Genomic DNA, 14204 nt, shown 5'->3' with positions numbered 1-14204 from the left:
CTCATAGTGTGTGATGTGTATGTTGCAGTGGTTGCGTATGACAGGTGACAGGTGCGTATGTGACGTGGGTTGTGTACTGACATCATGCAGCAGACATACCATGCACTGCAGGTGCAGCATACATTGAGCTGTGTACACGGTATGTGTGACGGTTTCATGTGTAGCACCATGTTGGTTCTGTTAACCTGTATGCCTCATATGGTGTACTTGCATGTGCCTACTGGGAGCACTGTTATCAGTCCCCCACGTGTAGCTGTGGGTTACCCACAGGCACATCTGGCAATATCAGCATACCACAGGTACCCGCAACCTGCATGGACTCCTACATAGGTACATAGGTGCATAGGTACATACCAGGCTATGTGCCCTACGGCATGTGTAAGCCTAGCCAGAGTGTGTGTGGCTTTCACCACCCCTGTCCAGCAGTGATACAGAGATGATGCCTGGCACATACCTACGATCTCCCATCCACACGTCAGGATTACTCTTGGACAGAGTCAGTGAGGGGCTCTGCTTCACAGGGGCTGGGAATCCTTTCCATGTTGTAGGGGGTCTCTGGGTGATGAACCTGTCCCTCCAGCATGTCCTATTTATGTCCGTGTTGAGGTTTATGTCAGTTGCTTCCGTGCCCGTGGTTGTTTGGAGCCTAGGAGGTGGAACATGTCCATGTCACCCAGGTCGGACATGGCCGTGTATGTCAGACACAGATCACCTCAGAGCAGATGGTATGAGAAGGTATACAGCCAGAGTCCCTTCAGTCGGGCAGCGTGTGACATATGTTTCAGCACCTTTATCCCTGTGTTGTGGAACGTTTGAGGTCCTTCCGAGTGCTGCAGGTGTCAGGTTAGGTACATTCCAAATGTGGCGTTGTACCCAATCATTGTTCTGATGTGTGAAGAGTACAGGGGTACAATGACCTCCCCTGATGTGGATGTGAATCCCTTCATGACCAGGTGGGCACAGTGGAATGTCTTCCCAACCACATTGGCAATGTGAGTGTCGAGAGAGGTTACCGACAGGTTTGTTACCCATGTCCCTGATCACGTCCACCATGTTTAATGGATTACCACCTATGTGGTAATTCAGGGTGAACATGTCTTTCCCAAGGGGTAGGTCTATACCTTCCCTGGCATGTAGCTTCAGGCCATGGCTCTGGCACCAGTTATCCATTTCTATGAGACCCCAGGTGGATGTCCGTGTCTGATGGGGTGTTGAGTATGGTGGCCGGTGTACAGTCATCTGCATACCTTGTTTGCCACAATCCCCCTATGTTTGCATGCACATTGGAAAGTTGAATGCCGAACAGGAGGGGGCCCAGGACTGAGCCCTGTGGGCCACCACTCGGGACCAGCTTGGAGTCTGACATGGCACCAGGAACACCAACTCTGTGGGGTTTGACCTCCATCCAGTTGGCAAACCATCGTGTGACATATGTCTCTACATGTACGCTGGTGAGCCTTTCTATGATGCCCATGTGGAGTGTGGTTTGAACGCTCCCGCCAGGTCATGGTAGTCTGTGCAAACCGACGTACCCCCATCAATATACTTAGTGAATCCTCCAAACAGGTCAACCAGGTTCGGGAGGCAGGATCTGCCCTTGACTAAGCTGATGTGGGTATGTTCCGGTATTTGCCGTACACCAATGTCTTTATTTATGGGCTCCAGTATGGACCTCTCCATAGCTTTGCAGACAAGGCTTGTCAAGCTTATAGGGCAGGGATGTACAGAGTCCATAGGAGCACTACCCTGGTGTAGTGGGACCACAGTTGCCGTATGCCATCCATCGGGTACGTAGCCCGTAGTAAGGCTAAGATGAAACAGCAGCCTTATGTGTGGGGTGAGGGCCTCATTGAGGTTGTGTAGCACGCAGCAGCCGGGGACACCATCTGGTCCCATTGATGCTGTGTTCACTGCTTAACAGATATCAGCTCTCCCCTGGGCATACGGGATGTTTGGGAGGCTAGACTCTGGTGGGATGGATACGTCCCCTCTTGGGGGGGGGAGGGTAGATGTATGCACGGAACCTGTCTGCTGGTTTGTTGGCAATGTCTGTGGGTTCAGTGATCATTGTACCATTCTGGAGTAATTCCGAACATAACTGTGTGCTTCCACCCATGTTCCTACCATAGCTAAGGAAGGCCTTATGGTTGTCTTATGTGTCCTTTGCAAGTCCAGTCCCACAGGCGGCCTTGGATGATTGTATGAGTGATCGTATGTTAACGCCGGTATTCATCAGTGATGCCTTCCCTGGTACTGATATTGCTCTGTCATGTAGTAGCTTTCAACTCTTGTTGTACGGTTTGTCAATGGCTGGGGTCCACCAGACCAGGTGCCTGCCTTTGGTGGACAAGGTCGTGATGTTATCAGGGATCGCTTGGTGCAGACATACCTGGGGGTGCTCATAGAAGGCATTTGTAAGGGTTTCAGCAGTGTGGCCTGTGTTTACCACTGGCATGGAGGTCTTGTAGGGTACCACACCAGTCATATGACGTGTGTGGTTCGCTGTGGAGAGGTCTTCACTGTGGTCTCCCATGCCGGTGTTGGGTGCAGGATGCGGATCTCCAGTGAGTTCACTATATGGTCTGACCTCACCGTTGAGGGATGTACATCCTGTGTGGAGCATGTCGTCCCCATGTGTGATGATCAGAACTAGTATAGTTCGGGGGCGTGGCCAAGGATGAACACAGGATAGCAGCAGATTTCTTCAGCTCCACCAATTTCATTACACTGACAGGAATTAATTACTTAAAAAATTAATTTTTGAAGTAATTTTCTTTCTAAATATGTTTGTTTTATATATTCTTGAACTATATCTAAAAAAGAAAGGAAATCTTAACAATATTCCTGTCAGAAATCACTTTGGAAATTTTCCTGTCAGTTTATCAGTCTGAAATGAGTTCCAGTAAGACAAATTCTCAAGACTCCAGCATCAAGAAAGAACTTCAGTCTCTGATAATTATAATCCAGCAACTTACTGCTAAGATGGATAAAATGGATACTAAAATAGACACCTTCATAGAAAAAACTACAAAACAAATAGACTTCTTACATATAGACCTGCAACAACAGAAGATCCAGATGACAGGCATAGAAGAAGCTGTGAATGACATGGAAGATAGAATACAAGAAGAGGAAATCAACATTGAGTTTCTGCTGAAACAAAATACACATTTACAAACAAAGCTGGATGACCTGGAAAATAGATCTAGGCGCAATAACATTAGGATTTTTGGACTGCCAGAAAATATTGAAGGTAACAATATTACTTCTTTTTTAACAACATGGCTCCCTAAAACTTTAGACTTACCAGAAACATTATCTTTTGGTATCGAAAGAGCACATAGATCTATAGTTAATACTAACTCTAACAAAAACTATCCTAGATCAGTTATAGTTAGATTTCTATCATCTTTTGATAAAGAGTTGGTTCTTAAATCTGCTTGGGCTAAAGCTCCTGTTAAGATTAATGAGACAACTGTGCATTTTGACAATGACTATTCTTCCATGGTAATAGCTAAAAGAAAAGTTTTTCTGCCACTAATAAGGGAGCTTAAAAAAGCACAGTTTAAAACATACCTTTTGTTTCCTGCCAAGCTTAAAATCTTCCTTCCTGATGGTCCTAAAATTTTCGATGACTTAGACTCTGCTTTACTGTTTATCAAAAAAAAATAAGATTTTGGATAAAATAGAAGAAATGGAATGGGCTAGTCCTTCATTAAAGAGACTGGCAACTGAAACTTCGTGGAAGACTTCAGAGAAGAAGAAGAGACTAAAAAACAAATGATTTGTTCTAGGTTTTTTTTCTCTCATCATTTTATTTCATTATTAATCTTTTTAAATATAGTTCCTGCATTTCCAAGAAGCAACAAATATTTTGAAAAAGATTTAATCAAAGTTATTCTCTGTGTGCAAAGAAATGTTTTGTTTCATAACTAGTCAAAATATCTGGAGATTTAATGGCAAGTTGTGATTCAACTTGTTTCTCTTTCTGAAAAGGAGAAGTAAGGTTAGTAATTTGATACATTTTTTTTTCTTTACCTTTCTATTATTTCTTCTCCTTTTCTTCTTTTCTTTGTTTAAACAATGACATTCTATTTAGATTATGTAGTGGGTGAAGGGTGGGGGAAGGCAGGGAGAGAAGAGTAATGAAAATATGATTAATAGAATAATAACATATTTATTCCTTGTAAAAAGGTTATATGTTCTTCAAATGCTATTCCTAATTATACTTTCTTGATTACACTGCTTATGCTTGTTTGTAAATAATCTGTCATGCTTTAACTAATAATAATTAGAACTAAATAATAGTAAATAATATGTTTTATTTTTAACTCTATTAATATAAACAGTAAGTAATATTTCATTGTATATACTTCTTATAGCTTTCTCTTACATTTTTTTATTTCTGCCTTACACCCTTTTACTTTCTACTCTCTTTTTCTTTTCTTTATTAATATATAGAAATGCTTTTGATCATATAGACACAGTAAATAATAAGATTTGCATAAAAATTGAGTTGGGACAAAAATATTGAGTTTTATTACTTATTAATAATTTTGGGCTTAATTTCACTTACATAGAGTCTGTAATAACCTGTAAAATACATTGTGAAGGTTTTGTCATGTTTAGATGCATTTACACTGCTAAATTAATGTTTGTCACTAGTTTTTAATAAGTTTCCCGCCAAAATGTTAAGAGAGACAATCTGGGATGTGGGCTGTCTCATGCACAGTGTCCATGAGCTACTTCAAAAGCTTCAACTCTCAGAATTCTCACAGAGAAGCTGAAAGCAGCTAGTCTCACCTTTGACCTAGATATCACACTGACACATCACAGATTCAGCAATGACACTCTACCAGGAAATAGAAATGATACAAATGCGACTATGTGAAGGAAAATAAACTCTTTAACATCTAAATGTGAGTTATTTTATATAATTACTTAAATATCTATGTTATAATTCATAAAATATGTCAGTTATAATGAGTTTAAATGATACAGTTTCTTGTAGTAAGTAAATGTCTTATTTTAGAAGGCATAGAAAATGAAACATTTATTCAAGTGTTTTTGAAAATCTACTTAACAGCAGCTTAATAATCTGTGTTAAAAACTTATGTTCCAAACATATACATTACTATAACTCATTTAATTCATCTGATTGACAAGCATAAATAATTTTATAACTCTATACTGGAAGAAATTGTCATGTGATATATTTTAAAGCAGTAGTATAGCATGGTTGTAAAATCTGGTTACTAAAATGTGTTTGCTGTGCATTATTTTGTATAAAGCAGACAGATTTATTGTAGGGACAGCAAGTAAGATGGTGCTCAGTAAGGACATAACTCAGTGAGATCAGATATATATATATATATATATATGTGTGTGTGTGTGTGTGTGTGTGTGTGTGTGTGTGTGTGTGTGTGTGTGTGTGTGTGTGTGTGTGTGTGTGTGTGTGTGTGTGTGTGTGTGTGTGTGTGTGTGTGTGTGTGTATACATGTGTATATATATATATGTATATGTGTGTGTGTGTGTGTGTGTGTGTGTGTGTATGTATGTATATATATATATATGTGTGTGTGTGTGTGTGTGTGTGTGTGTGTGTGTATGTGTATATATATATGTATATATGTGTGTGTGTGTGTATATATATATATATATATATATATATATATATATATATATATATGTGTGTGTGTGTGTATGTATATATATATATGTGTTTCTGAGAATCTGCATAACTATGCAGTATGATTTATAACAATTTCTATGAATATAATACTTTATTCTATTGACAATAATGAGTTTGAGTAAATGCTCATATACAAGCAATTCAAGTTTTTTTTTGGAAGCTGTTAATTGCATTTACATGACAGAAAATAGATACATCTTAATATATGTAATGTCTGAATCATATTAGCCAAAGTGTTTGATTTAAATGAATGTTAGAACCTATTTTTCTCTCCTCTTGATTTCTAACATCAAGATTATTTGAATGCTATTTGAATACAAGTGTTTTATATTACATGGATGTATATAGTAGTATGAACAGTTTTTTTTAAAAAAAAGGTTTATTTTAGTTTATATGATGCTGTTTTACCAAATGTGTAGTCTTGTCTTGCTAGATAATTGAACTGAAAACTGTTAACCTCAGTTAAATATAACTAGTATTAAATTGATAAGGTGGTAGCTGAGGTACTGCTGCTTAGGGTAGGGGGTTAACTTGAGTGGTAAATACTACTCTAAGTTGGAGTTTATAACTCCAGGCTGGATGCAAGGTTTAATCCTTACATTATTTTCACTTGTTCATTGTTATTTGTATATAGTTTTGACATCCACAATATATTTTGTACATTCATTGTCACTACAAACAAAATTGAATCCTATACGAAATCCCATAGGAGATTCAATAAATACAGATATATTTAAAGGTACACCTAAAGGAGGAGATGTAACATTACTTATCTTGTTATTTGTTATTTTGATCATAAGATTCTTAAGTTTTAAAAATGCCAAATGACATCTTTAAAAGGAATTTCTTTAAACATTAATGGATTGAATAATCCATGTAAAAGGGCAAGCCTAATAAGATACATTAATTTACATAAGGCCAACTTAGTCTTCCTGCAAGAAACCCATCTCTTGAAAAAAGATATTGATAAACTAGCCACAAACAAATATACAGTATTGGTTAGTTCAGAGCACACTCAGAAAAAAGAGGAGTGGCTATTTTATGGAATAAAAGTATGCCCATTCCTAAAACCATTAAGTCTTATCAGGATGACAAAGGAATGTTTTGTATGGTTACAATACAAATTAATGGGAAGACTTACACTTTAATTAATGTATATTGGATACCTGAAATTGGTATTAATACAGTGAAACATCATCTTGATAAGATCATATCATTCTCTATAGGAGATATTATTTTAGCTGGTGACTTTAATTGTATACTACATGAAAGTGATACTACCACTATAGGGAAAAGAAGAATTACATCTAATGCAAAGCATTATAAATGATTTTGCTAATTCTTATCATTTGAATGATATTAATAATCAGATAGATTCAAAGTCATTACCATACACCTTTTTTTCTAACAGATACAAAATAGATAGGATCTTTATTTCTAACCAGATGGTAACAGATTTAATTAATTCCAAAATAATTTCATGTCCTATATCTGATCATAATTCAATTGTTTTTGAATTCATGATAAAAAATACTCATAATGTTCAGATCAAAAGGATACCAGCATACTTAACTCAACTAAAAGACTATAAAGAATATATACTTTCATAAGTAAAACATTTTAGACATAAATAATACTCCTGAAGTCTCCATTGTTTATGTTTGGAATGCCTTAAAATCATATCTATATGGACAAAGTATCAGATGGTATAATAATAAAAGGAAATCTTGGGATAAGGAATTGTTAGATATTCAAAGTAAATTAGACTCTTATAAACATAATAATAAAGAAAATATTATGGACAAGAAAGTTATTGAAGAAATAAACAAACTAAATGAGAAATACAAAGAAATTTTAACTCATAAAGTTAAAATAACTTTAGAGAAATACAAGTTTTTGTCTTATTCAATAAGCCCCAAATACTTACAACACAGACTTAAAAATAAAACAAAAAGGTTGAATAAACAAAACCATATCAAAGAAATCTTTTCTCTAAGGAAAAAGAAGAATGTTTCTAGTATACCAGAAATACTAGATGAATTTAGAAATCACTTTCACAAAATTAACCATAATAACATTAACATGGAACCTAAAGATAAAATAAAGGAGTTTATAACCACAAACATGAATAAAAAGCTTAATAAACAACAGATTAAACTATTGGACAAGAGTATTTCATATACAGAAGTTATTACACAAATAAATAAGCTTAAATCAAACAAAGCACCGGGTAATGATGGTATTATACCAGAGATATATAAAATCCTTTCTAAAAGTACATATTCATTAATACATAAGGTTTTTATTTTGGCCCAATCTGAGTTAATAACCCCCCCATTTTGGCAATATACATTTATTTCACCAATTTTGAAACCTAATAAAGATCCAACTAGATGTTCTTCATATCAGCCCATCTCATTACTTAATGTTGATTATAAAATGTTTATGAGTATCTTTGCTGATAGATTGAAGACAATCATTCCCGGCATTATAGATATAGATCAGACAGGCTTCATTGTAAATAGAAATACTTTTGATAATATAAGAAGAACTTTAACATTAATAGATTTTGCAAATAGGAAAAAGAAAGATTTAACACTTATTAGTCTTGATATAAGTTCAGCATTTGATTCAGTAAGTTGGGACTATCTGTTTACCTTAATGAAGTGCACAAACTTCTCAGATGCATTTGTAAATCTAATTGAGCATTTATACAAAGGAACGTTGGCTTATATTAAGGTAGGAACATATGTTTCACAAAAAATACCCATTCTTAAAGGTACAAAACAAGGATGTCCACTTTCTCCACTATTATTCACTTTAGTAATGGAGCCTTGGGCTAATTTGATCAGAAACAGTACTGACATAGAGGGTTTTGAAATAGATGAAAATACAACATCCAAAATTCAACTTTGTGCAGATGATGTTCTAATTACATCAGCAGGATCTAATTCTTCTATGCAGTATCTATTTGATAAAATGATGAATTTTAAAAGTATTTCTGGTTTAATATTCAATGAAGAAAAAACTAAAATACTACCTATATACACAAAAAAATATTCTCATTAGTGATTTTACTAAATATGTACCCAATTCAGGTCAGATAACTTATTTAGGTATAATACTATCTAAAGATATTAAATCTATTATATATAATAATTATAATACCTGTTTTCTTAATATACAAAATCTTTTTAATACCTGGAATAATATGTTTTTTACTGTGGAGGAGAGACTTACAATTATTAAAATGATACTATTCCCCAAGTTTTTATACTTAATACAATCAATAATACTTCCACCTACAAAAATAATTATCAAGAAACTGAATACACTAATGTTAAATTTCCTATGGGCACCTAATAGACCTAGGATTGCATTAAAGAAACATACTAATAGCTGGTCTCAAGGGGGTATTTCTTTTCCAGACTTTAATTTATATACTATCTCTTCTATTGTAAAAGTTATTACTTTATTAATAGATCAGTCATATGTTGCAAAATGGAAAGATTATTGGGAGCTAATTAGTATGCACTTCATGAAATTCTCCTTAACACATAAAAATATGATTGTAAATAACTCCATGTTATGGTTACTAAAGGAATTTTGTACTTCACATATTACACCTAAACATATGGTTTGTTACCCATTAAATATTATTATTAGTTATCGTAACTTTATATTCATGCACCCTAAGTATAGGGAATGGAATTTTATTGTATTCCCTATAATGTATACTCAGGGTATGCTTTTGTCATCTACTTCTGAAGGAACTCTTTTAACTATAGATAATGATCTAAAGTACTGGTATCAGTTGATATCTGATAATAAAGTTAAAAATCTAGATTTCTTAAAACAAGAATTTGATCTAAGAGAAACTTGCTGGTTAGAGGTTCAGACCTTTAGACAACATCTCATTAATAAAATAGATCTAATGTCTATAACAGTTAAAGAATCTATTCCAACACTGATTGATTACTTGATATTAAATTTACAACATAAAGTTTCTGATAAAGGTAAACTTTCATACATACATAAAATTATCAGACAAGAAACTTTTTACAGTGTAGATTCATACTGGAATTATTACACTTCTATTAATGGGGACCCACCAAATCAACAAGATAAACAATATATATTGGAATCTGCTTATAGAACTACGTCTTCCATTGTCTGGAGACTTTATACATGGAAATTTTTACATAGACCTTTTTATACACCTTTGATGATGAATAAAATAAATAATAAAGATAATTTATGTAAGTGATGTAATGTAGAAATTAATGCTGACTGGGCTCATATGTTTTATGACTGTATAAAATTGAAAGAATACTGGAAGTCAATTAATGAATTTTTGCAGGCTCTTTTTACAGATAATTTTATTATTTCTAAATCTCTTATATTATTCAACACACCTGTACCTCAAAGTGTTAAAAAGGTTAAGCTTCCCTTGTTATGGTCTATTCTAGCAGTGGCTAGGAAAATAATAACTAGAAATGGGATTTCAGATACACCTCCTTCGTTCAATGAATTTAAAAATGTTATGAATATAGTGTGCCATATGGAAATAAACACAATTAGGACAAGAACAAATAGAAAAACATCTTATTATATTGTATGGGATAATTTACAAAATTTGTTAAAATTTTTTTAATTTCAATAACATGGTATTTTAGTTTAATTAATTGATCTGATTGTAGTGGATGTCTTTGTAAATACTTTAGTTGTTTTGTTGAATATTATAATAATACCTATTTTTAATTACTTGTATAAAATTGTTATGATATTTCTCTTATATGTTAAAACAATAAACCTGTTTTGAAAAAAAAAAGAACTAGTATAGTTCCCCCCCTTGTGGGTATAGTGCATGGTTGTTCCACAGCATTCAGGTGTATGAACACCTGGAACCTTTGGTGTAGGGTGTTGTATCCTGGGTAATGTTCCCGGTCTATGTATGGGTGGTTGATGTCACCCAATATGACGGTGTTGTGAGAGCATTCATACTCACCAGTGTCTTCAGGAAGGCTGTGCAGGTATCCTGGGTTTGGGAGGGTGGTCTGTAGCATGCAACAAACTGTAGGGCAGTCCTACCCATGGTTAATTGCACCTGGATATTCCCTGCTGCTACGTGCATGTCTGCCAACCTGGAGGTGTGTGTATCCTTCATGGAAATGGAGACTCCCCCTCCTTCTGTGTTAGGTCCGGGTTATGGTCCTGAACGCGTGATATGGGGTATGACCTGATAGTGCTGGGGTGCTCTCAGCAGCCCTGAACAATGTTTCAGTCACAGCACTGACATCGATGTCCTCCATACTGAGGAGGGCATTTGAGGGCGTGCAGCTTGGGCGTAGACCACTGGCACTGAGCAGTATTACCCTGTCTGTTCTCCAGGTTTGTAGTGTAGGGTGGTAGGTTTATCATTCCAGCCTTGCCTGCAGTGGGCACTGTGGGGGTGGCAGGTGCCTTAGCCAAACCCTTGAAGACCAGGGGCGACAGGTGCGAGCCATCCCTTGCAAAGGGGCATGGCGTGCCAAGCATGTCATCCCAGGTATGAGGAATTTGGATCCCCTCAGGCTGACACCGGTAACCAGGCACATTATCAAGGGTGACCACTTGGAGCCAGTATAGTGGCATCATACTTGATGAGGGTGGGATACTGCCCAGGGTCAGGGACATGCTGGCCTGGGCTACACAATCTGAGAGGCCCTCTATGTTTCTTTCATGTATCCCAGGGTTGTATGTCTCTGGTCATTGACACCAGCATGGGCAATGACCGCGTCATACTTGTACATGCTGTGGAGTGACCTGAGTGCGTGTGCTATGTGGCGGATTCCAGCGCCCGACAGGCAGCCTACTGTGATCATTCCCTTGTTCAGTCTGGTGGGTGGGACGTCGGTGTATCTGACAGTGGCGTCACCCATTACAAGTGTGTCTGGCATTGTGTGTGTTGCCTTTGGGGCTCTGACTGTTTAGCACACTGACGTTGAGAACTATGTGTAGCATGTCCTATGTCTTGTGGAGGCAGTTGCTTGGGTGTCTGCTTCAGAGGGCACGTTAGGTTCGTGACATGTTTTAACAGTGCCTCCAGGTATGTCTTAGTGTGTTCATGTGTTTGATTAGCATTTGCTATAGTTACATGTGACACTGGGTTTGTGGTGTGCATGGTGTCCTTCCCCTCCCGTTTGGTCTTGCCGGTCATGGTTTGAGAGAGCACAGCCCCCTGTCTGGCCATATAGTTGCATCTCTCACATGTATCATGTTTAGTGGGGGAGGTGCGGCTTGTCCGTGTCCATGAGGCACCTGTAACAGTGCCCAAGACGCCCAGATTCACCATCTGAACAGAAGAGGTTGCTAGCAATTGACCCTTCGACATGCCAGAGAACGTGAATGCATTTGCTGTGTAACTGGGTCAGAAGGCACCTATAGGGAAGTGGGTACACAAGGGGATTCTAGGCCAGTGTAGTACTCCATTTAGTATACATGTACTTTACCTATGTAGGAATACTATGGGAGCAGGTGCAGAGCTTTTGTGATATAGAGAACAGACAGTCAAGATTGCAAGAAGAGAGGTTATACACGTAAACCTGCGGAGCACGGAGCCAGATATAGTGTGACATTGCTTACACGGTACATGACGCACATGTCCACACATATACTGCACCTGACGCCTGTGGTCGGTGCCACAGGCTACGGTGGACAGAGACATCACATACATGGCATGACACAGTACAGGTATGGTGACATTCTGCAGGTGTCGTACGCAGTGTGCTGGCAACTGACCGCAGGTGTCACCTGTCAGCTGTGGTGCACAGTGTGCAGCAGTTGGATGCTGTACTGGTACAGGAATATGTCCGCAATCGCGGTGCGTACACCTCAATGGCACACACCCCATTGTGTGCAGATGGGGACACCTGTGTGGTCAGCACCCTCACAAGACAATGCACCCACACGCCATGTCACAGGGGGTGGTCTTGCACAGGTGGCCAGTAAGGCTCACAGGTATGGTATTGACAGGGCTGTACAATGCAGCACCAGTACGGGATGGTCACCCTGTGTGGTCAGTGTCCAGTCACAACACTATATCTGCATACACCCTCACAACAGGCAGCAGACATACACACATGTTGACAAACTGACATGGTGGTGACCATAAATGTCTACACAGAGGGATGACATGTTGCATGTACTGCACCATCCACATCCATGCACCCCACACTGAGGTATGTACAGATCTCTACCATGGTGTACAGTGATGTGTGGCACGTGGCACATAGTCCCCCCGATCTGTGGCATACATGAGCACACATTCCTGCACACATGTTGGTGCTAGGAATGCCACACCCGCTATATGGGATATGTGCAGGCGTGCAGCGGTATGTAGTGCATCCTGCGTACCACCACTGTATCTGGCAGCTGTGCCAATATATGCACTTGGGAGGTGGTAGGGGTTAGAGTGGCCATGTGACATATGGTCGATGACGCATGGCCGATGGGTATGCATTATGGCAGCGCTGTCATGTAAAGGCGACATAGCAGACTGTATGCACATGGCAGGGTAGGATGGTGTGTGACACACCTGTGACCAGCACCTGCACACATGCATGTGGACAGGTGTTTAAACACATGGTGTACACACATACTGCCATTCGTGCTGTTACTATGCCACCATATGATGGCCCCCATGATGGGTATGCATGTAGTAGGGGGTTGCAACTGTGTTATGGACACTGGACACCGCTCATGCACGGCTGCACCGTGCACAGTACACGTGTCACATGTATCCCCTGTTGCCATGTGTGTATGCATTGCTACGTTGTGACATGTGTGTCGACATACATGGAACATGGACTGTGGTATGGTATCACAGCTGTCACAGGCAAACTGTACAAGGGTATGTGTCCCAGTGAACACCGCTACACCCTGTAGGGGGTGCATACCACAGACATGTGTCCACCTTCCCTTCATGTGTGTATTACCGCGTACGCCTGTGTTATGCATGTGGTACATCACAGGCTTCGTATGTGTCCTGTGTGCAGTCCATGCACACAGCCAGGAAATCACATATATGACATATCCGGACATTGTTTCACTGTGGTACAGCTGCAGTCATGTGTCATATCTGTGTCAGGCCCGTGGTATGTGTGGAGCATGCCTGTCCATGTATACCAGTATGGGTGGACTACATCACACCTGTGGGATCATTGATAGTACATGTGTACTCTGCACGACGGACGTACACTGCAACATAGACTTGTGGACATATGTCACATGCTGTTGCTGGACCGTGAGGCATACTGCTGCACCGATGACATGCTGCTGGCATGGCAGCTACAGTGTTCACTGCAGTGTGTACATGTTCAGCCTGCACCCGTGATGCCTGTGCTGTCATCTGTGTGTGCACATGTAACTGCATGTGTGTCCACCCTGTGCATGTGTACGGGTTTACCTGGCCGTGACTTGCGCTGTGTGCACTCTGTCTGCATGCCGGATGGTGCATAGCACATACTACGTG

General features: G+C 38.8%; 1 protein-coding gene across 1 annotated transcript in view; it reads left to right on the top strand.

The window, feature by feature from the left end:
* The window catches only part of LOC122792777 (atrial natriuretic peptide receptor 1-like), a 1260614-nt gene that overhangs the window by 158894 nt on the left and 1087516 nt on the right, over positions 1-14204 (top strand). Inside the window, exon 4 of the mRNA XM_044060347.1 lies at positions 9957-9965. Within this exon, the coding sequence (XP_043916282.1) occupies positions 9957-9965 (9 nt within the window). The remainder of the gene's footprint in view (positions 1-9956; positions 9966-14204) is intronic.

The sequence above is a fragment of the Protopterus annectens genome, chromosome 2.part0 (assembly GCF_019279795.1).
Source record: "Protopterus annectens isolate FY-2018-M chromosome 2.part0, PAN1.0, whole genome shotgun sequence".
NCBI lineage: Eukaryota > Metazoa > Chordata > Ceratodontiformes > Protopteridae > Protopterus > Protopterus annectens.
The sequence above is the reverse complement of the archived record's forward strand: the minus strand, read 5'-3'. Positions and strand labels throughout refer to the sequence as shown.